At 35.1% G+C, this 25739-nt stretch overlaps 1 protein-coding gene across 1 annotated transcript in view; it reads left to right on the top strand.

The window, feature by feature from the left end:
* LOC116413723 (hemicentin-1-like) overlaps nt 1-25739 on the top strand; it is a 164597-nt gene that overhangs the window by 120541 nt on the left and 18317 nt on the right. The window contains exons 7-10 of the mRNA XM_052900586.1: nt 15375-15516; nt 16551-16681; nt 17992-18151; nt 22887-23043. Of these exons, the coding sequence (XP_052756546.1) occupies nt 15375-15516; nt 16551-16681; nt 17992-18151; nt 22887-23043 (590 nt within the window). The remainder of the gene's footprint in view (nt 1-15374; nt 15517-16550; nt 16682-17991; nt 18152-22886; nt 23044-25739) is intronic.

Raw genomic sequence — 25739 nt, 5'->3', positions numbered from 1 at the left:
TAACTGAAACTATTTCGTTACCACTCAGGGTTTGTTGAAAGAGAACTCTTGCAGAGTTAAGCTCGCTTGTTGTACATTTTTATCGTCACTACATAGTATAAAACAAAGTCGCTTTCCATCTATCTGTCCCTATTTATGTTTAGATCTTGAAAACTACGCAACAGATATTGATGCGGTGTTTCTAGTAGATAGAGTTTTTTTTTTATTCAACTTAGAATGGCAAACAAGCTGACGGCCCACCTGATGGAAAGTGGTAACCGTCGCCTATAGACATGAACAGTACCATGGACATAACATATACTATTTCGCTCATGATACCCCCCATGCGTTACCATTCTTGAGGACTCAGGTGTTATTCCTCTGAACCCTGTAAATTCAAGCCATATCCCACCTTTCAAACCGAAACACAGCCATGCAAACACAACTACTTCACGGTTGAAATACGAATGAGACAGAGGTACCCAAGCAATCGACTTTTGTACAAAGTATCCCTCTGGTAAAAGAGGTTTAAGAGTGATTCAAAAGGAAGGTTTATATGTATTATACATGTATAATATAGAAGAAAAACACTGATAATTTTATATGTTTCTAATGTAATGTACGGGGGGGGGAAAGGGATTATTAGTAATGGAGACTGAGAATCCCATTGCTAGCAATATACCCAACCAGGTCGACGTCCTCGCGGTTCCCCCTGGACACTATCATGGTTAATTCCTGATGAATTCATCATGATGGGCTAACTGGCCTGTTTTCATTCTCACCTATCACCCTTTACTGGTGCTCCGCCGACGTATCCCGTTAGCGCAGGCGGGGTTACCATACCATTTTCACCCATCAAAAAAAAAAATGTAATGTACGAGTATGTTGCGAAGCTGGGGCGGATCGCTGATTTGAAATAAGTTATAATAATATAGTTTTTATGTACAATAAAGTATAAATAAATAAATAAATAAATAATTTTCTTCTATGAAAACAATCTGTAAATATATCACCTAAAAAAATATTTTTAAAATCGGTTTTTAACTGACAGAGTTATGAGGTAACAGGCAATAAAAGATTCAAACGAATAAGGAATCTCCTTTTAGGAAATCGATTGAAAGTTTTTTTTTATACAACTTAGAATGGCAAGCAAGCTGACGGCTTTGAAATTCCAACATCCATTTCGTGTTTTTTTCTCTTATAACAAAATCGACCCAGTAAATGGACCTTAATGGATAAATGAGTATACTTTTTTTTTTATACAACTTAGAATGGCAAACAAGCTGACGACCCACCTGATGGAAAGTAGTAACCGTTGCTTATAGACATGAGCAGTATCATGGACATAACAGTACACACACATACTGTTTCGCCCATGATAGCCCCCATGCGTTGCCATTCCTGAGGACTCAGGTGTTATTACTCTGTACCCTGTAAATTCACGCAAAAATAAAGTAAATAAAAACTTGAATCTGTCCTCACAAAAAACTTCTGTGTTTGAATAAAATATACTAGTTGTACACCGTCAGTTTACATTTTACATCGCTGAAAAGTGTCTGTGAATTTGTTTCGAATGCATTTCGTTATTTCCATTTTGTGGATACTGCGAGTCAACGTTTTCGTTGCATGTTACGTGTAGCGAGTGCTGCATTGTGAAGGTGCTGCCACTTTTTTGGTTGTTATTGCTGTGAACGTGTATCTACTTTATTACACTGCTTATTTTGACTTTAAAGATCTCCCGTGTAACTTGTTTTGAATTTGTGCATTTATGTGTGACTAGTTTTTACCTGCTACTTTGTTCCTGTGATCGGGTGAGATAAAACGTAGCTTTCTTCCTTCTTCATCTAATGTAGCATGTGTATACTATATTATATAGTATATATTAGATTTAGCCATTTTTTTTAATGGATGATAATGGAATGGTAATCCCGCCTGCGCTAACGGTATACACTGGTGGCGGGGCACCAGTCAGTTAGCCCATGGTCAGGGATACATCTGGAATTTAGCACGATGGTTTCTAGAGGCAACCGCGTGGGCGTCGCTCTGACAGGGTATTTTGCTAGCAGTGGACCTGGTAGCCCGCATTACTAACATTGCCTTCCCCCCTGATTTAGCCGTTAAGGCGCTATACGGTAACAAACAAACAAACAAAAATCAAACTCATTTAGTATAGTAATAAAATTTTCATATTTTTAATGAGAAAAAAATGTTCACGCGAATTCTGTGCTTCTTCCCCATCCCAAAAATTATCCAACGTCTAAAGTCTAAAGAAGTTTTAAAAAAATACATTATTCACAGTTTCAAACAATTTTGCGATGTAAAGATTCTGTCTCACAAAGACGGGTTTATTTTACGCGTTATTCCTCGAAATAGTTTCAGCTACGAATGCCGTCTCTTACTTTACCATTATTCCACAGTTTATTTCATGACCTCATCCCAATGTTTTATTATAGCCAAAAGTTAGTGGGCAGGGAACGCTTTTAGCATTAAGTCCGCCTTGTATTTCTATTGTGTACTAAGTAAATAAATAAATTCTCAAGTACTCGGCAGTGATAAGCGACAAAGCCGACGATGGTGACGGGTGATTAGTTAGATGCTACTGTCGCTGCCGTACGATTTTGCGGCTTATTGAAGGCCTACCATGAAATGTTTTCCGAAATTTCGGGTCCGAAAGAAAGACAAATTTGATGTTAAATTTACATGAGAGATGAGAGATTTACATTTTACCAGAGGGAGACTTTGTACAAAAGTCGATTGCTTGGGTACCTTTGTCCCATTCGTGTTTCAACCGTGAAGCAGCTGTGTTTGCATGCCTGTGTTTCGGATTGAAGGATGGGATATGGCGTGAATTTACAGGGTACAGAGCAATAACACCTGAGTCTTCAGGAATGTCAACGCATGGGGGGTATCATGGGCGAAACAGTATACTCTGTTATGTCCATGGTACTGCTCATGTCTATAGGCGATGGTTACCACTTTCCATCAGGTGGGTCGTCAGCTTGTTTGCCATTCTAAGTTGTATAAAAAAAAAAGTATACTCATTTATTCATTAAGGTCCATTTACTGGGTCGATTTTATTATAAGAGAAAAAAACACGAAAATGAGGTTGAAAAATTGGAATTTCAAATCATGATAAACCTCCTAATAATATAATATATGTACATTTAATGTACCTATCGCCCTTGTCCATCTCTTTGTACGTCAAACCGTCATAAGTTTTTCAATTTTGTTTCATATTCATGAAACTGTACATGGAGATATCGAGTAACTTACATAAAGAAACAACTGTTATGTTTTTCGAAGTTCAGACTAAAAAAAACAAATCTTTAAATTCCAAGAAATGTATCAAAATAAGCTGTCTAATTTGCTCAGCGTTATGTTCACCCTTAAGACTAAAGAATGTCATGTTTTTCCTATTTGTCATTTCTCATCATCATCATATCAGCTCTTAACTGATAATTGATGATAATTGAAATCGCTGAAATACATATTTTTATGCAACTTACAATGGCAGACAAACTGACGGGCCATCTAATGACAAGTTTACTACTTTTCATCGCTTATATGTAAGTATGACCGTAGTTCATTCCACGTAGGACATCCAACTAGAATGCCCTCGTGAGTGGCGCCTGAATCAGGCGCTACGTCTGATCAATGAGGTAGTAATGAATTCCGAACTGGACAATTTTTTTTTTACTGTACTGCCACAGTTTCACAGAGCGGTAACAAATTAAGCAAAATTTGATTTTTGGTGAGTGCATTGGTAAATCTGTAAAGTGCACCAAAAATATGTATATATATTATAAATAAATAATCACGGACATAACAGAGTACACTATGTCGCCCATGATACCCTTCATGCGTTGCCATTCTTGAGGACAACGTATTACTGTAGATAAATTCTCAAATGTCTTATAATTTAGAGTTAAAAAAATACAATATATATATATATATATATATATCTGTACTATAAACCCAAGAGATCTGAAAGTAATTTTTTTCAATTTTATTCCAAGCGTAATGGGTCCGAACAAAAATTTCCAACTAACTTGACACGCCGCTAACTTCAGCGAAGGGTTTTTAAAGCCTTTTGTTTGCTCGTGGGAAACATCAACGTTCAGCCTGATAAAGTTTTATAAGTAGACAATAGTCATACCGTTGGCTTCTGTATTGATGAAATATTATTGTTGTATTTGATAAGTATATATGTATGTGTGTATAATATGTATGTATTAATATTGTATCTTTCAAATGTATATATATAACTTGTAACTTATGTAAATATTTTAGTTTCTCTTTAGCACTACTACTGCCCACTCACTACCCTCATAGTCTAGACATTGTATGGTTACAATTATAATATTATATTAGTAACATGTTTGTATATATCATTTCAACAATTGTTCCTACTTCATCCGGACAGGTCGACCTCCTCGCGGTTTCCCCTGCAAATCATCGTGCTCAGATTAGAGTAAATTTATCGCATTAGGTGAACTGACTTGCCTTTTCACCCTCACCTGCCATTCCTTGCTGGTGCCTTACCAGTGTATACCGTTAGCGCAGGCGGAGTTACCATTCCTTTAACGTTCTATTTTCTATTTAAACTTCATTCGGAAGTATTCAGAGGACGTATGGTGCTTTGAGTCACAGAGTCCTATCTCACATACCAATCGAAACAACAAACATAATAAGTTCATAAAATTCCCGTTATATATTAAAAATCAGTAGTTTTTAATATAATGCTAATAAGAGTATAGTATTATTGTATAAATAACAATGGCGAGATAAAATCCCCAGGCTACAATAACAGTTCTAAGTTCGCATTATTTTCCAATATATTTCATCAATGTATCAACTTATAAATCGTTCATTCGGTGTTCATTTTTTTGTGAAAACAATTTTTTGGCAGTTAAGTTATAAGGATCGTTGTCTGATCAAAATCAAATTTATTGCAATCTTAGAAAATTATTCTTCTCAATTGACTTCAATGTGGGTGTTGATATATTGGGTAATAATAATCGGGGTCGTTTTAACAACATTTTTTGCGTCTGTCAAAAACTTAAGAAATTTTTTTGACAACCGGAGTGGAATGGTATTCATTACACCCTCTAAAATCCTACGGTGGCATGACACTCCCTTTGCTCTCTTGGGTACAGAGTCTTTAGGCATGGGAAGGATTGCTGCTTTTAATTTATTATCATTGAGCGATATTATTTTTATTAGTACAGTACACAGTAATATCACATGTTACAAAATATTAGCAGTGATTTTTACAAAAAGTAGTTTAATGTCACAATCGCTTATTTTTGTTAATGTAAAGTAGGAATTATGACTTTTATGATCAGTGTACTAAAGTCTCTATTTGCTCGCTCTTTACAGCCCAGTCGATTACATGCTGTGATTTTATTTCACTATTAACCAAACCCTATCGACGATCACTAATAAATGTAAACGACGTGGTATTATTTTTGTTAATACAATACACAGTAATATCACATGTAACAAAATATTAGAAGTGATTTTCACAAGAAGTGGTTTAATGTCACAATCGCTATTTTTTGTTAATATGAAGTAGGAATTATAACTTTTATGATCAGTACGCTAAAATTTTTATTCGCTCGCTCTTTACAGCCTAGTCGATTGCTTGCTATAATTTTATTTCACTATTAACCAAACCCTATCGCCGATCACTAATAAATGTAAACTACGTCACTATCTGTGATTTTTTAGTTTTATTTTGTAGAAATATTAGTGAACAGACGTAGCATGTGTGATTTATGATTTGGCGTATCATATGCTATTTCACATGTTACTCGTGAATTATTCCAAGCTTAGTTAAAATGAATCTAATATTATTTGCAACCAACAAAATCGAATTCGAGCTATCAATAACGTCGACTCGAGCAGTGACACTCCACAAATATATCCATTAATCACAACGTGAAAATAACTTGTTTCAACATAATTTAATTAAGAAATCAACACGTTTTGTTTGAAAATCGTTCGATCATTCGTTTTTAAAATAATACATTTTTATAAACATGGACAGATCTGTATTTACGTGTGACGTTTGTTTAGTTTTTTACTGTCCGTCCTTTATTTGTTGTTTGGGTATATTTAAAAACATCTAATGCGGTTATTTTGGTGATTTATTTATATTAAAAATGTTGTTTTATATGTATATTTATTATGTCGGTGTATTCTTATTATAGTTCTAATTTTTTCTAATGTTATAAGTAAGTTAGTGGATGCAGGTGGCTCAGGACCGTACCTTATGGCAGTCTATGGGGGAGGCCTATGTCCAGCAGTGGACGGATAATGACTGAAATGATGATGACAGTGACTATAAGCATGAAAGTGAATTTGTACGTTTGTTACGTCTTAGTGCCTTAAAAGTTGACCTAATCACCATAAAATTTAGCATACATATACTATTTTTTTCATACAACTTTGAATGGCAAACAAGCTGACGGCCCACCTGACGGAAAGTGGTAACCGTCGCCTATGCAGTATATGCAGTATAATGGACATAACAGAGTACACTGTTTCGCCCATGATACCCCACATGCGTTGCCATTTCTGAAGACTCAGGTGTTATTCCTCTGTACCCTGTAAATTCACTGCCATATTCCACCCTTCAACCCGAAACACAACCATGCAAACACAACTGCTTCACGATAGAAACAGGAATGGGACAGAGGTACTCAAGCAAACGACGTCAGTACAAAGACTCCCTCTGGTAGTATAGGTATATGGGATGGAGAAAGACATAGGCTACAGAGAATACATTTTTTTCTGATCAGTGAACATATTCTGGTCACACAGACGAAGTCACGGGGAAAAAAGTTATTGTTATTTATTTTATTTCATTTATATGCTTTTCAGGTTCGAATTTTAAAGCACTTGCATTGATGCAATTACCTTATAATTGGCCATATTTAATATCTGAAAATAGTACACTATTTTGAACTTTATATATATATGTTAACAAATCAATATATAATATTCAGAATATAATTTATGTCCTTAACATAAGAAAGCACTCACAGAGAATTACTCCCGGCTTATTCTCTTTACTAAATTCCGAAGTTATTTTTGTACTTTTTTGTTTTAAGTCTTTCAATGAATAAGAGAAAGCCATTCATAACAAAAATAACAGATTGAAAAGAAATAACTTATTCAGATTGCGATGAATTATTTCGAAGGCATTAAGTATATTTGTTGCATTTTATCGTCTAGTAAGTACATTTTCCTTCGCAAATATAAAGCGACTTCAAGTGTGAACACTCACACACGTATACACCTATACACGCAAATGTTTTTAGATTATTCTTTAGTAACTCAGAATCGCAAACAAGCTGACGGCGCACCTGATGAAAGATGGTAACCGTCACCTATACACATGAATAATTCCATCGACATAAGAAATACCTTAAATTGTAAATATATGATTTTAAAACGGGGTATCGTATGTTTAAATGTAAAATTTTACTTAATGACATTTAAACGGCTTAGCGGATTAGGTTATATTCTAAACTTAAAACATAGAATACTTTAATATACAAATTCATGCGAACAAAGCCGCGAGAAACAGTTAGTATTCAACATTGTAATATTATTAAAATGGCCGCCATTAAAAGCTTAAAGAATGGATACCGATAAAATAAATGAAGTCTTTTAAAATGTAATCCGCCATGTTGTGGCTGCGGCAGTTACAAGATGGTGGATTAGATGAAAGCATTTGTTTAACGTTTTTAAATAAACTTTTTTTGATCGAATTATAATAGCGTTTACTTCCATGTTAGTTAATTTTTGTTTTATGGAGCATAAACCTTATATCTTATATGTATTGCATTTGTAAATATTGTGAGCAAGGGTGGACATATCTCTGTAAGAGATCTCTTCCAGTCAACCCAATACAGTAGTAAAGCATCTTGTTAGCAGGCAGTTAAAGTACACGAGTGCTGTTCAAACAATTATTAATGCTCCGAATACGAATAACTATTAATACCAATCAATACATAAACAAATGTACAAATAAACACATTTTTTTTTATTATTTATTTATTTTAGGTTACATGGGTCCAGTTTTGTTAGTATGTAACATAAATGTAGTTGTTAGTATTTAAAAACTATATTAATACATACATACATATCTGTCACGCCTGTCTCCCATTAGGGTAGGCGGAAACAATGGAACACCAAATGCTTCGATTCAAACAAACCTCTCTCGCTTCTTCCACATTCATCAATCTTTTCATACACGCACGCCGGTTACGGGTACTTTTAATTTGGCCCTTCTTCAGCACGTCGCCTATTTGGTCGACATACGTCCGTCTAGGGAGGCCCCTACCGACATCTCTATTCGTTCTTGCTCCATAACTATATTAATACTTATTTACTATTATAACGATCTAGTGAAATATTAATACATCTTATAATATAACGTAAATATATATACTGCAAATAAATATAATACCTAACTACTTACATAATAAATGTTAAAATAAAATAAACTATCTATATTAGAAATTTAGTTGAACGATTTTAAGATTTGACAGTTTAATTATAAAAATGAATTACTAGAAAAAATAAAGATTATGACTCAAGGGAAAGAAGATGTCATTTCAGTTTTTTTTTGAAAGTGGTAATAAAAGGACTCTCTCGTATGTGGGAGGAGAGGGTATATATATATATATATATATATATATATATATATATATATATATATTTCATCACATAGATAGTTTTCTAGCTGTGGTTTCTCACAAGGTAAAAATACCAACAACAACTTCCCTTCTCCATCGATTATCGCTTCCTCGAATTATGCTCCTCAAATGCCACTTCAGCATGACTCGTAGATTTTATCAGCGGATGAACTTCAGAAACTTCACGTGCCAAATACTCAGCGCCTTCTAATATTTATTCCAATACTTTTTAAACTAAGTTAAGCAGTGAAATTCGTTGAGAGTTATTTTCTAATATTACAAGGGTCAAATTTAATATTCCCTTAAATAATATATCTACATCTAATTTAAATATTAAATATTTGTAATGATTAAAAATTGCCCTATGGTCCCGGCATAGAATAGGCCACCCCTTCCTTTCTCGTGGGTGTCGTAAGAGGCGACTAAGAGAGGGCGGGGGATGTAGCAGCCTAACTGCGGTTGCCAATCCGCCTGCCAAGCATGGTAACTACTGGCAAACCCCCCCAAGGGGAGGCTTATATTTAGCAGTAGACAGTTTAAGGCTGATATGTTGATGATGATGAATGATTAATCGTCCATACTTTTCTTTTTGCCCAAAAATCTATTTCAAAAATTTTTGTATGGCTATAGCCTCATACATAAACGATATATCTTCTTTGGAAAACACTCTATATCCAGAGAAGATAAAAAAATGTCGCCACAAAAAAACATCTTAAAACTCCTATCATCGATAGGAATTAGCAGCGAACTTTAAAAAAGGGCGAGCACAAAAGACCATGGAAAGGTCGCAGTGTCACAGGCTTTTCTGTCTGAAAAAGCCCGCTTTTCAGTAACAGTAATAAATACGTGTATTTTGAGTTTATCCATTACAAACAATCTCTTTATAACATTAGATATACGAATCCTATTACAGGATTAGCATTTGAATACATAGACAATTCAGTCATGCATATAAATGCCCATATATAATGTAGTTCAGTATTTCTGACATGAGAAGCAAACATTTCCTAGAATATTCGATTGGCAAACAGCGTAATTCCCACAGAGTGCCTACCCATATTACGAGAGGGCTCACGTAATTATGCTGTATAACAATGGAAAAGGTAATAAATGTAACAATTCTCTTGTACGTAAAGAGTACCTTTGTTATCTAAATTTGTGAATTTACAGGGTACAGAGGAATAACAACTGAGTCCTCGGGAATGGCAACGCGTGGGGTGTGATCATGGGCGAAACAGTATATTCTGTTATGTACATGGTACTGCTCATGACTATAGGCGACGGTTACCACTTTGGACGGTTAGCATCAGTCGGGTCGTCAGCTTGTTTGCCATTCTTAGTCGTATAATAAAAAATTATATCATCATTATCATCATCATCAACAACATTACAATCATAATCATCATATTATAATAAAATCACAAGGATACTGAATACTGTACATTTGTTTCACGATTTCCTCGAGCGGCGAGGAACAACTAATCCGAATTGGCTATTTAAAAGTAAAAGCCTGTATCATTGTTTATTACATTATCCTCGTGAAAATGGCTATAATCGACGTTCAATAAAATGTTATAATCGAATATGTATTAGCAAGCCTTAAAATTGGACGATAATTTTATCAGAGTCGGTCGGTCGTTTGAGATTGTGCTGGACACTTCTGTTGTAGAAAATCTAGCTAAATAAGGAAGACATTACAAGTTTAATCGATAAGTTTACGAGATGATTTGCCAGAGGGAGATTGTACAAAAGTCGTTTGCATGGGCACCTTTGTCCCATTCGTGTTTTTACCGTAAATCAGTTGTGTTTACATAGCTGTATTTCAATTTGAAGGGTGGGACATGGCAGTGAATTTACAGGGTATAGAGGAATAACATCTTAGTCCTCAGGAATGGCAACGCGTGGAGTGTGATCATGGGCGAAACAGTATACTCTGTTAAGTCCATGGTACTGCTCATGTCTATAGGCGACAGTTACCACTTTCTATCAGCTGGACCGTCAGCATGTTTGCCATTCTAAGTTGCATAAAAAAATTATGTGTTAGAACAGTTATTGGGAGGAGGGAATTGTTAGTAATGGGTCATGATTGCTAGCAATTGATCCTGTTAGGTCGACTTCTACTAAATCAATTAAGTTGGACTGACTGACCTGACTTCATACTCGTTTATCATTGTTCACTGGTGACTTGCCAGCATATACCGATAGTGCAGGCGAGGTTAACCATCCCATTTTTATCCATTAAGAAAAAATACGTTCTGTTTCTTATAGATATACCATAAAACATGCCCCTAAGAAGCATGTAGAACATTTTTGTACTTAACTCTATCACAAAGAATTTGGAAGATTATGCCAGTAGTTGCAAGTTATATATTACACAGAATTAACTTCATTTTATCAAAATTTATGATCCTTTTCTGTCGTGTGGTCCCGCCATAGAAAAGCCTTTCCATTCTTATGGCTGTCGTAAGAAGCGACTGAAGGAACTTAACATATCCTAGTATTAGGTACATATTTAACATATATGCATGTGATTATATAATTTTATTTGATTGATATGTATGTGTATATATATATATATGTATATATATATATATATATATATATATATATATATATATATATATATATATATATATATATATATATATATATATATATATATATATATATGTGTGTTTTAATTATACAGCACTATCATACCTACTTGTACAACAATTAGTCCATTACCTTAAGGTTGTCTTGAAAAGATTGCTCTCAGCAATAAGACCGCCTTACTGTACTTATACAATTGTATCGTTGTGTTTGTAAATTGTATCGCTTATTTCCTATATTGTATAATGCAAATAAAGTATACTCACTCATTCATTCAATAGAGGGATAGGCAGCAGCATCTCTCTTAACATGTCTGTAAAAGCCTAACTGCGGTCGCCAACCAGCCTGCCAAGCGTGCCTACTATTGGCAAAACTCCCTTTATGGGAAAGGAATTGATGATATAGCATATGATATTTTCTTCTACAGGCTTTATACCATACAACAAGATATTAATATAATAAACTGTATTACCGTTAATGCATGCGCTTCGCTACCAACATAATAATTGGATACACTGATCTAAACATGATTTTACATACATAATTGTATAATACCATGATAGAGATGTGAAAATTATGTTCAGAATTGGTTTGAACATGGAACAGTTCCATTGCTTCAAGGAACTATGTTCTGAAACTATTTAGTTCCAAGAATCATACATCTGATATTTTTTAATTTTTACAAAAAATCACTTTTGGAACATTCTCTTAAGGAGAGGAGATGACAAACTAACTCCCGGCGGAAGCACAGTCGGCCGGAGTTCAGGGCCCTAGAGACAGAAACCGGCGTATAATGCGGGCAGTATCTAAGAGCACCGCTTTCTGCATCTTTCCCGGGAGTGAGCCGCCTCAGAATCCCAGCCGTTTGAGATGTTGTTCCAGACTAGTTGGGATAAGACCGTTCACCGACAAAACGATTGGAATGATTTCGGTGGACGTTACCTCCCCACATTTCGGTCACCTCGTGCGCCGAATCGAGCTTTTTCTCGGTTATTATTATTATTTTAGCCGTTAACTATCCACTGCTGGACATAAGCTTTTCCCATAAGAGGAGTTTTACCAGTAATCACGTTTGGCAGGCAGGTTGGCAACCACGATTAGGGTTTAAGGATGTTTTAAGAGGGACGCTGCTGCCCAAACCTCGTCCTTCCTTAGTCGCCTCTTACGACACCCACGGGAAAAGAAGGGGTGGCCAATTCTAAGCCGGGGCACACACGGGAGGGGGGGGGGGCACAGTAGCTCATAGTTCCATGTTATGTAACCTTGGATATAATAATATTACGAAAAACAATATTTTTTTCATTATTTCTGATCAAACCTAATCTTGTTAATAGAATTATTTTTGTACATTGATCTGGTCAGACTAAGACACTCTGAGTTCCGGTTTGGCTGTGTTTCGGTTTGAAGGGTGGGATATGGCAGTGAATTTACAGAGTACAGAGGAATAACACCTGAGTCTTCAGGAATGGCAACGCATAGGGAGTATCATGGACGAAACAGTATACTCTGTAATGTCCATGGTACTGCTCATGTCTATAGGTAACGGTTACCACTTTCCATCAGGTGTGATGTCAGCTTGACTCAGGTGTTATTCCTCTGTACTCTTTAAATTCACACCATATTCCACCCTTCAAACCGAAACACAGCCATGCTTTACAGTTGAAACACGAATAGGATAGAGGTACCTAAGCAAATGACTTTTATAAAATGTCTCCCTGTGGTAAAAATATATTCCAATATCTAGAAAACGTTCGTACATGATCAGGCATTTCAGGCTATGCAAAGGCTTCTTGGTTTGTTCTGATATATTTATATGTTTGGTATTTAAAAGGATGCCATTAGAGAGCATAGTTCTTGGAACTATGTCAGTGTGAGACAACACACGCCTAGTAATAAGCTAAGATCATACAGTTGCGTTCTCTTCGAGTTCACTGGAGTGTACATATTGTATAAATTTAAATATACAAACTATATATCAAACACGTGTAATAAATGGAATATATAATGGAAAAATGGAATGGTTGACTGGTAGAGAACACCGTCCGGTGTTAAGTCCGCCAAATGTTCATAGAATTTTACTGTGCATTAAAGGTTAAATAAATAAATAAATATCATTTGTTTAGTGATAACACTAGTAAGTGGTTTTTTTTTAATGGATGATAATGGAATATTTTTTTTTAATGGGTGATAATGGAATGGTAACCCCGCCTGCGCTATCGGTATACACCGGTGGGGCACCAGTGAAGGATGATAGGTGAGGATGAAGTAGGTCAGTTAGTGACATGACGAATTCAACAAGATTTTTTTGTTCGCGATAGTTTCCAGGGGGAATGAATGAATTAATGGGGAACTACGTGGAGGTCGATCTAATAGGGCACATTGTTAATAATGGGGCTGTTGGATGAAATATAATGGTTTCCCCGCCTGTGCTAACGGTATACGATGGCGGGGCATCAGTGAGGGATGATAGAGGAGAATGAAAAGAAACAGGTTAGTAAGCCTATCGTGGTTTCCAGGGGGGACCACGGGGAGGTCGACCTGGTTGGGTATTTTTCTAGCAATAGGGCCCTTAGTCTCCATTACTATCAATCCCTTCCGATCAATCAACACTAATAAGTTAGTGTTTTCATTTTAATTTTTACTAGCGACCCGCCCCGGCTTCGCACGGGTACACATTACATCACATCACATTAGAAACCTCTAAATTTATCAGTATTTCTCTACTATATTATACATGTATTATACATATAAACCTTCCTCTTGAATCACTCTATCTATTTAAAAAAAACACTTCAAAATCCGTTGCGTAGTTTTAAAGATTTAAGCATACATAGGGACGGACAGACAGGGACAGCGACTTTATTTTATACTATGTACTGATCACCAATAAACAACCGGTGACCGGTTCCTAATGTCTACCGGTTGGGAAGTTATCAAAATAATTTAATTAATATCCGTCGTGAGCTGCCGGTAGTAAAAACAAACTAATGAACCGTCTATACTAAACACGTTTTATGACTCGTCATTAACAAAGACGTATATAAAGATAGATGTAAAGGAATGGGAAAGAAATACTGGGAAACAGGAATTATAATCATTGCTGGACTGAATATTTTCGTCAAACAAATTTAAATTGAAAAAATAAAAACTTTGTTATGACTTATCCAATGTTTTGTTTTTTTTTTTTTTTGGAAAAATATATTAAATTTCAATTCCTTAAAAAAAGACACTAATGATATCCATTTCATTAGTAAAATTTTTTATATAAATTGAATAATGTATGAATTAGAAAAGAAAACATTTAAAATTTATTGCCAATAAATACAATTAAATTACAATAGAATTAAAAAAAAAAAAACATATACAAGAAGTGTCCCATACTAGGCAAAAGGAACCGGCTCAGCTGATGCTGTGAGTGTCCCAGCGCAATGTGAACAGCTGCGCAGCGTTGGTTTTCAATTAACTTATCTTGAAAAAAAAAATTCACAATAAATATACAGTAACTAATGTAATTTGCAATAATTAATATTGTATACTTTTTTTTTATACAACTTATAATGGCAAACAAGCTGACGGCCCATCTGATGGAAAGTGGTAACCATCGCCTATAGACATGAGCAGTACCATGGACATAACAGAGTATACTGTTTCGTCTATGATACCCCCCATGCGTTGCCATTCCTGAGGACTCAGGTGTTATTCCTCTGTACCCAGTAAATTCACGCCATATCCCACCCTTCAAACCGTAGCACAGCCATGCAAACACAACTGCTTCAAGGTTTTAACACGAATGGGACAGAGGTACCCGAGCAAACGACTTTTGTACAAAGTCTCCCTCTGGAAAATACTTATGAAGGAGATAACTATGATCGATGTGGTAAAATATAGTACTCTTTTTATGGTATTTAAATGGCAAAAAAAACTGACGGCCCACCTAATGAAAAGTGGTAACCGTCGCCTATAGATATGAGCAGTACCATGGACATAACAGAATATACTGTTGCGTCCCTGGTACTGCTTACAAAAATCGATTGAAAATACAGACGAATTGAGAATCTTCCCTGTTTGAAACTTACCTAATATTTTTTTTAACAGTTCTCAGAGAGCAACGCTACGATAAGTCTTCTAACGCTAGTACCAGAAGCCGAGGACCACGAGAGGACGCTGGTGTGCAGAGCAGAGAATCCCCGCGTACCAGACGCGGTACTACAGGACGAGTGGAAACTGAACGTGCATTGTAAGTAACGTCCCACGGCTGGGAAGAAATCTCGTCTCATATGAAGTAACCGTGGCGAGGGAATCACCATGTCGACGTTCACTCTCTGCACAGTTTTCTCTATAATCCATGGCGGTTTATTGCTGATGAATTTATAACGATAGATAAACTATAGCCTTCATTATCATCAAACATCATTTGATGGGTTTTATAGGAATAAAGCTAGGTATGAAAGGTATAACGAAAGGATACAAGGACTCACCGTCTTGTCGTTTCTTTTTTGACGGGTGAAAATGGAATGGTAACCCCACCTACGCTAACGGGATACGCTGGCGGAGCACCAGTGAAGGGTGATAGATAAGAATGACAACAGGCCAGTTAGCCCATCATGATGAATTCATCAGGAATTAACCATGACAGTTTCCAGGGGGGACCGCGAGGAGGTCGACTTGGTTGGGTATATTGCTAGCAATGGGATTCTCAGTCTCCATCACTAACAATCCCTTCCCCCCCCACCGTCTTGTCGTGGGCTATTATATGATGTCCTGTGCGGGCGCCTTGATTCCTTCCGTCACTTTATCACCAATGTACACACAAAATATTGTCTAGAAACACAGCACTTCAAATTATGAAAGCGGTAACCACGTTAACAGCACAACAATATTGTTAAATATTTTATACATGATTGCTCGTCGATTGCGGACGTCACATTGACGATTAAGAATTGAAGCCAGCTCTGAAGTTTTTTAGAAGCTTCCGGCGTCCTCATTGGTTGTTGCAACTCGGAGGTAAAGACGATGACGATGATTGGATATGATAGGATCAAGGGAAATGAATTTAGCACTAGGTACCGATTATTATTATTATTTTTGAACTAGCACATAAATACAGATTAATAAGAATAAATTTATATTGATATTATTAAAAAAAAAAATCTAAAGGAACGCGCAAATATCATTAATAGCAACGAAAATAGACGGATTAAGAACTACCTCTTTAAAATCTTTAATCTCTAGGGTCTTCAACTATTATTAATATTTATATATTTTTTCCAGATGTTCCCATAGTAACATTGAAGTTAGGAGCGAGTCTCAACCCTGGATACATCAAGGAAGGAGACGACGTATACTTCGAATGTAATGTTAAAGCGAATCCGAAGAGTCACAAACTCACGTGGTACAAAGGGGTAAGTAAGTGAGGAAGGTACGATTACCCCCACGAAGGAAGGGGTACCTTTGATTGTTACAACGAACTATTGTTGTCATTGTCAAACGCTGGTCTCTCTCCATAATTGAAGAATATTAGCCTATTATTATCATGACTATTATAGTTGTGTGACCCAATTTAGAATGGGCTACCCCCTTCCTTTCTTCTGGCGTAGAATGGGCCACTCCTTCCTTTCCCATGGATCTAGTAAGGGCGACTGAGGGAATTTAGGGAAAGATGAACAGCAGCGACTCTCTTAAAACATCACCAAAGCCTAACTGCGGTTGCTAACGCGCTTGCCAAGCGTGGCAACCACTGGAAAAACCCCCCCTTATAGAGGAGGCCTATATTCAGCAGCGGACAGTTAACGGTTAGAATAATAATAACATGGTAACTAAGCGCCTAATATACTATTTTATTTCGAGTTTTAAGTCTCCTGTTGTTCTCTGTTACCCTAGTCGCATAATATAGACACTCTAATGCTATAAAATCATGAAAACAAACAACTCAAGATTCCTTAGCACGCATTGTGATTTATGCGGTTTTGGAATGGCTTAAAACGCAAAACCGCGTACGAGCACGCAGTAAGGGACGCCGCGGGCTGATTTTCGTGGTAGGTTTGAAAATGGAATTTCTTGAGAGGAACATAATTATATGTTAACTAACACCTCTTGTGCGATTCTAATTTCCTAGTACTTTATAGAAAAATAACAGGATACTTTCACAAAGGGCGTGCCGTTGACGGCAGTATATTAAACCGTCTGTCTCTCTCTTTCGTTGCCTGCCAAACTGTAGCACATACACAATTGTGTTTCGTTTCGACGAATTCAGAGAAATGAGACGTAACTTAGTACTCAGTAATAAGAACACGTTATAGACGTTAAAATATGTTTGTAAATAAGATGGTTATGGGTTGGGGTGGGGGGGAGTTAATGTACCATACTGTATCATATCAGCCGTTAAGTATTCACTGCTGAACATGGGCTTCCCCTATTGATGAGTTTTACTAATAGTTGCCACGGTTGGCAGGCGGGTTTGCAAACGCAGTTAGACTGGTGATATTTTAATAAGGACGTTACATTCATCCCTCGACTTTTAAGTTCCTTTAGTTGCCTCTTACGACACTCACAGGAAAGAAGAGGTGGCCTTTTCTATGCCGGGATCACACGGTTAAAAGGGGTAAATTATAATGACTAGGAACTTCAGTTCTTATCATCTTTTCTCTCTTTGGTTCTCGTACTGTGTATTATAATACGTATCTCTTGTATTTACTGACCCCTTTTCTTGCAGATGAAGGAGATTCAGCACAACGCCAGTGCTGGTATCATTCTCAGCGACCAAAGTCTAGTTCTGCAGAGCGTGACCAGATCCGCAGCCGGTGATTACAGCTGTCTAGCGTCTAACAAAGAAGGAAGTACCACAAGCAACTCCGTGACACTACAAATAAGATGTAAGCTGTAGTAAATGTAGAGAATATAGTTTAATTTATTTATTTAAACTTTAATACACGGTGATACTATGCATATGGTGGACTTAACACCGGACGGTGTTCTCTACCAGTCAACCAATGGACAAATAGAGAAATAAGTAGTTATTGAATTTAGGAAATATAAAAAGCAATACTTAAAATACTTATATATTTAAATTAATTAATAATAATTTGTTTAATATAAGCATTGTATTTCACTGTAATGAATTGTGAAGAGAAATAAATCTGTTTATTATTATTATTATTAATTAAATTAATATAAATATACACATAATATATTAAATAAATAAATATATACATACTTATATAAATAAATACATAAATATTACTCAAACAATAGAAGAGCAAATAGAATAACCTATGACTCAAACAAAGTAACCAGCATGATAAAGTTTAAAGGGGAAGTTAGGAAAAAAATAGCAATATAGTTATGTTAGTAAAAAGACAAGGTGTTTAAGGGTAACACAAGGGTACCATGGGCGCTGCTTCGTTCACCATGTTCCATCAACGAGCTACCGGTTTCTTTGAAGAAACTTCTTTGAAGATATTATTGCCTAATAATATGTAATGTGACGTCATAGAATAAATATGGAATAACCAAGTTTAAGTGACAGAATATACTTAGCTATTAACCGGCTCAAATAAAATGCCAGTGAGCGAAAGTTAACGAACTGTGAATATCGCCTTTTATTTTATTGGCACGGTTATGTTACGAGGTTGAATTTAAGTGTATTTAGGGCGAGGCCTAATACGTGATCTCATAGACATGCATAGGGGTAGATGGCGCATGTAACTTTATATAAAAATTAAGCATACCATTATTTATTAGTTTACAATCTATTCGATATTACTTAGTTGTTTTTGTAGCGCTTTATTGTTTATAGGTATATTTAAATTATTATTATTTTTTGTAACATTAAAGATGTGTTTTTATTTTTGGTATATTTAAAGAAATTGCCTTTTTTTATACGACTTACAATGGCAAACAAGCTGACGGCTCACCTGATGGAAAGTGGTAACCGTCGCATATAGACATGGGCAGTACCATGGACATAACAGAGTATACTGTTTCGCCCATGATACCCCCCATGCGTTGCCATTCCTGAGGACTCAGGTGTTATTCCTCTGTACCCTGTAAATTCACGCCATATCTCACCCTTCAAGCCGAAACACAGCCATGCAAACACAACAGCTTCACGGTTGAAACACGAATGGGACAGAGGTACCCAAGCAGTCGACTTTTGTACAAAGTCTCCCTCTGTTTGCCTAGATATTTAATTTTCAGTTGCTTTTAAAATTTAAATTACTTGTTGTAATACTATAAAACCTATTGTTGATGTGGCTAAGGTTCAGTTTTCATTGCAGACGATTTTATAATAAAAAAAACACGTCTTTACCAATTGAATATTTTAATTGTACCGTTTCACAAACCGCTAGGAACGATTTATAATATTATCAACATGCATTGAACATATCGCCTTCCAAAGGGACCTCTTTGTAACACGTATATATGTTATACAAATTAATTAATTAAAATAAGACTAAACTCCTATTATCATATCAAATAAAAAAAAAAAAATGTAAAATCCTCTTCGAAAATATAATAATAATAATAAAATAATAATGGTATTGTTCTTATACAACTTACAAAAGGAGTAGGATTCTCATTAATTTTTGTTTTGTGCTTTTTTATTTTCATTCTTTTATCTCTTTTACTGTGTATTATGTGTATGTTTTTTTTTTTATTGTAATTTGTGTGCTGTAAGTAATGTAAATAAATTATCTATCTATCTATCTAACTTCTATTTTTTTATGTTACTTTAATCCTTCGTTGATTCTGTAGCGATTTTGACTGTTCTTTTTGCAATAGATATAGTTTACTTATGTGTTGATCTCATATTAATTTTGTGACCACTGGGAGCAAAATATAATTAATGACAATAAATATATTTTGCTCCTTGTCATCTTTCAAACTTTTTTAACATTATAATATTGGAACTATCAATTTAATTACTATTTTTTAATTAATTACATTTTCTTATTATTTATAGCACGTAGATGTTAATTCTAAATAGATTGAATCTGCATATTGTATTGTTAACTGTCTATCTAAGTAAATACTAATATTTATTACTATACATTAATTATTAATCGAAATTTAAACTGAGCGTATTACAAAGTATATTTCATTGCGTCATCTATTTATGTCTTTATATCTGTGGCTAAGGGTTTGAATTTATGTGTATTTAGGGTCAAGCCATAAACGGGAAGTCTTTTACCACTTGTTCTTGTAGATTCTAATGGTTTTCCATATAAGACTCCGATGGCTGTGAGTTCGAATCTCATAGAGTTCTCCAAAAGGGTAAATAGGTAAAGAGGTAAAGGGGGTAAAGAGTCTCTCTCATCTCTCTCTCTCTTATTAAATAGGCAGATAGTCCAAATTATAGCATACAGCCCCCCACTAGACGAGTGACGACCTCCAATGCATTGCAGGGAGTCAGTGGATGCAAGTGGCTAAGGACTGTTCCTTATGGCAGTCTATGGGTAAGGCCTATGTCCAGCAGTGGACGGATAATGGCTGAGACGATGATGATGATACTATGCAGCGACATTTTGTGGCTTAATCTTACCATGCACTTCACCAATGAGTTCCAAAATGAAGAAAATATTGTATAATATATATATAATAGTAATAAAAAATATAGTGTATAATTTTTTTTTATACAACTTAGAATGGCAAACAAGCTAACGGCCCATCTGATGGAAAGTGGTAACCGTCGCCTATAGACATGAGCAGTACCATGGACATAACAGAGTATACTGTTTCGCCCATAATACCCCGCATGCGTTGACATTCCTGAGGACTTAGGTGTTATTCCTCTGTACCCTGTAAATTCGATATCCCATCCTTCAAACCGAAACACAGCCATGCAAACATAACTGCTTCACGGTAGAAACACGAATGGGACAGAGGTACCAAAGCAATCGACTTTTGTACAAAGTCTCCCTCTGGTATATATTTAATGCAACCTTTACTTAAAGGTGATGATAATGAATTTTAGATATCATCAACTGGATTATTACATGATGGATACACTTCTGTGATACTGGAAGGAGACTTTGTACAAAAATCATCAGCTCGAGTGCCTCTATCCCATTTGTATTTCTGCCTTGAAGTAATTATGCTCGCATTGCATTTCATTTTGAAGGGTGACTAGTTATATGGCGTATAACTTAAGGGTGCGTGGTGACGCTGACTTTACAAGGTACAGAGGAATAACACCTGAGTCCTCACGAATGGTAACGCATGGAGGATATCATGGACGAAACAGTACACTCTGTTATGTCCATGCTACTGCTCATGTTTATAGGTGACGGTTACCACTTTCCATCAGGTGGGCCATCAGCTTGTTTGCCATTCTTCACCCTTCAAACCGAAACACAGCAATGCAAACACAACTGCTTCGCGGTAGAAACACGAATGGGACAAAGGTACCCAAGCAATCGACTTTTGTACAAAGTCTCCCTCTGCTAAATTATTAGTGTATTATTTACATTAATCACCAGTACAGAAGTCATGTACGGAGTAATAACATTTCACCAATAAAAGGGATCGTAGTTTAAACTTAAAAGAATTGAGACTTTGTATAATTTTCTGCTGGACAGGTAATTTATTAAATAACACTACTGCCTGATAACGTGTACCATGTTTGATAATGTCCAGACGGGGCACAAAGTTAGTAATAACTAACTTAATATACAGTATTACGGTATTTTTTTTTTATGGAAAACGTATACCTGAATTACAGTCAATACATAATCAAATTTATGTCTATGTTAAGCCATAAAACTATTTGTTTTTAGGCCAATAAATATTTTCAATTCTATTCTTTTCTTATTTCCATGGTGTCATTCATGTCTATAGGCGGTTACTTTCCACCATGTACACTGTCAACTTGTTCGCCATTCTGAATTTGAAAATATCATTTATTAAGTAGTTTCCATGCAGTAGAAGTCGCAGCAATAGCCAATATGTCATGACAATATTTTTTTACAAAAAATGGAAATGGTTTAAAAAAAAAATACGAGTCATCAATTACATTAAGAAATGTTAAACTAAGTTTCTAAGATGGAATATTTCCGTCATTTTTGTTGGTGAGAGGTTTTTCTTCGAAGCGCTAGGTAGGTGCTTGAGATGTTGATCGATTCTTCCCGTTCACCCACTCTCATATTTCATTCGTTCAATAATTTCTTATCCGTACATTTATTGAGCTCATTTCTTCTTAATACCATTATCAAAATGTTGCCTCTCGTTGCTTTACTCACTTAAAACTTTATAATTATACTAGTTTTTACCCGCGATTTTGTCTATATTATGAGATATATTCACTGTAAGGAGACTGTACAAAAGTCGTTTGCTTGAACACCTCTGTCCCATTCGTGTTTCTAACGTGAAGCAGTTGTGTTTGCATGGCTGTGTTTCGGTTTGAAGAGTGGGATATGGCAGTGAATTTACAGGGTACAGAGGAATACATGTAAATCGCATGGCGAAACAGTATAATCTGTTATGTCCATGACTACTCATGTCTATAAAAGACGGTTACCACTTTCTATCAATAGAAACATGAATGGGACATAGGTGCCCAAGCAAATGATTTTTAGTCATATGGTAGTATAATAGCAATTAAACTTTCAGATGCACCGATGTGTAAAGTTTTCAACGACGGGGAGGTGTACGGAGCGTTGAAACAAGAGACTGTACAGTTACTGTGCACTGTGGACTCGAGTCCACCGCCTACCAGCTTCAGTTGGACCTTCAACAATTCTGGCGAAACTATACAACTGTCTCCCAAGTAAGTAGTGTTTATCTTTTACAATTTACGTAATTTTTCTGCATGCGTGTAGGTATATCACTGAACTCATGTTAAACCGCTAAATCGATTTTGATTATTTTTTTATGTCTCTACGTCTACGTCCAGGTACCGAGTTGGTTTCTAATTGTCAGATTGAGGTGGCATTGACGATAGGATTCCAGAAATATTTATTTTTAATACACCTCAAAAAAGAAGGTTCTCATTTCGGTTTTATTTCGCTTTTTCTATTTATTACCTTATAACTTATTATTGTTATTAACCGATTTGAAAATTTATTATTTATCTGAAAGGATGTATTTTCAGATTGTTCGTGTAAAAACTTAATTGTAATCTATTCATTAATTTAGTTAACAAATCAAAATAATTAGGTTTTCCATGTTTCAAGTCGGTGTTTTTTTTTTGTGAAACAAAATTTTGAATTATTCGTTTTTTGAAAATTTTTCAAATATAAATACATAACAATAAATTTATGGCGTGAATTTACAGGGTACAGAGGAATAACATCTTAGTCCTCAGGAATGGCGACGCATGGGGGTTATCATGGGCGAAACAGTATACTCTGTCATAGTGACATTTTGACATTTTTTGATACTAATAGTTTTATTAGTGATTTTTATTTGACAAAAGATACAATGTATCTTTCTAAATCATCTAAAAATAAAATAGCCACTTTAGTGGCTTATAATATTGACTACATGAACAGTTTACATGGTAAACTTAAACATAAAAATGCTGACATAACAGATAATTCTATTAATATTTGTGACATAGGTACTATGACTGCAGATTTAAACTGCTCACAAAGACAAAGGGAAAGCAATCAGAATTAATAATTGTTCATCAGAACATACAAAGTTTTCCCGGCAGCGAGTTAATTATACAATTATTTTTAGAAAAGTATAATATTGATATTGTCTGTTTCACAGAACATTGGCTTAAAGAAAGCAATATGATGTTCAATTTAAATAATTATAACGTTGTCAGCTGCTTCAATAGAAAGTCAGTTAACAGAGGCGGGTCTATGATAATTGCAAGAAATAATATTAAAGTAAAGGAACGTGCTGACATTGTTAGACTTTCTATTGAGTGTTGTATAGAATTATCTTGTATAGAACTAGAAAATTATATCCTTATATGTGTGTACAGGCCTCCTAATAGTGATTACAATGTTTTTGAAGGGGTGATGGAGGATATTTTAAAAAAAGTATTTAATAGTATTAAAAAAATTATTGTATGTGGAGATTTTAACGTTGATATTCTTTGTAACACACCCACATGTACAAAAATTATTAGTTTATTTCAGTCATTTGATTTATGTCATGTCTTTCATGAACCCACTCGTGTAACTGCCACGTCTGCTACTTGTCTTGACAATGTTTTTTGTAACTGCGAGTATACAGAAAAATTCATAATAAATAAACTTCCTTCAGATCACTGTGGTCAAGTTGTTAAGTTTAGCAGTCAAATCAATAAAGTCAACAATAATAAAAAATCAAAAAGACAAATAAACGTTTACAATATTAATAAATACAAAAGCGCGATTAAAAATAAATTGGATTTGCTGTTACAATCTAGTAATAATCCTGATTATCTTTACACCAAGCTAATTAATATTTTATCCGGAGAATATGAACAATTTTTCAAGAAAAAAGAAGTTCATGTTAAATCTAAATTCACGGAATGGGCAACAGTAGGAATACTTAAAAGTAGAAATATTTTGTTTGATTTATACGATCAAAAAAAATATCGATTTGATGACAAATTCACCACTTATGTAAAAAATTATTCTAAAATTTTTAAAAAAGTTTGTATTATGGCTAAGTCTAATTATTTTAATAAACAAATTAAGCAGTCTTCTGACAAAATTAAAACCATCTGGAGCATTATAAATAAAGAAACTGGAAGATCTAAAATAGCCTGTAATCAATTTACATTAAATTATGATAATAAATTAATAACAACAACAAAATATGTAGTTAATATTTTTGAAGATTTTTTTGCTAATATTCCGATTGATATTACATCTTCTCTGGACTCATCTCAATCTCGAGCAAAAAAATTACTAGAGACTAATATCGGTTGTTGTTCTTTAAGATTTAAATTTTCACATGTTAGCCCCTTTCATATCATAAAAATATTCAAACAGCTAAATTTAAAAAATACGGAAGACCTTTGGGGCATGTCTGTAAAAGTAGTTAGTTCTTTCATAGATATTGTTGCTCCATATCTAGCCACTATTTTTAATAAATGTATTGATAATGGCGTTTTTCCACATTTAATGAAATTTAGCAAATTAATCCCACTATTTAAATCAGGAGATAAATTTGAGCCAGGGAACTATAGACCTATATCTATTTTGCCAGTTCTAAGTAAGGTGTTTGAAAAGATAATGTTAAATCAAATGTTACATCACTTCAGGGTTAACGGACTGCTTCACAGTCAGCAATATGGTTTCACCGCCGGCAAGTCTACCACTGACGCAGGTGTTGCGCTAATGACACATATTTTCGAATCTTGGGAGAGGTCACAGGATGCACTCGGAGTTTTTTGTGACCTATCAAAGGCATTTGATTGTGTGGATCATAAAACGCTTTTGTACAAGCTCGAACATTATGGTATAAGAGATAATGATCTAAAATTAATGAGAACTTATTTAGAGGATAGGGTTCAAACTG

Source organism: Galleria mellonella, unplaced genomic scaffold (assembly GCF_026898425.1).
Source record: "Galleria mellonella isolate WM207_F2 unplaced genomic scaffold, CSIRO_AGI_GalMel_v1 utg65, whole genome shotgun sequence".
In the NCBI taxonomy this organism is placed as follows: Eukaryota; Metazoa; Arthropoda; class Insecta; order Lepidoptera; family Pyralidae; genus Galleria; species Galleria mellonella.
The sequence above is the reverse complement of the archived record's forward strand: the minus strand, read 5'-3'. Positions and strand labels throughout refer to the sequence as shown.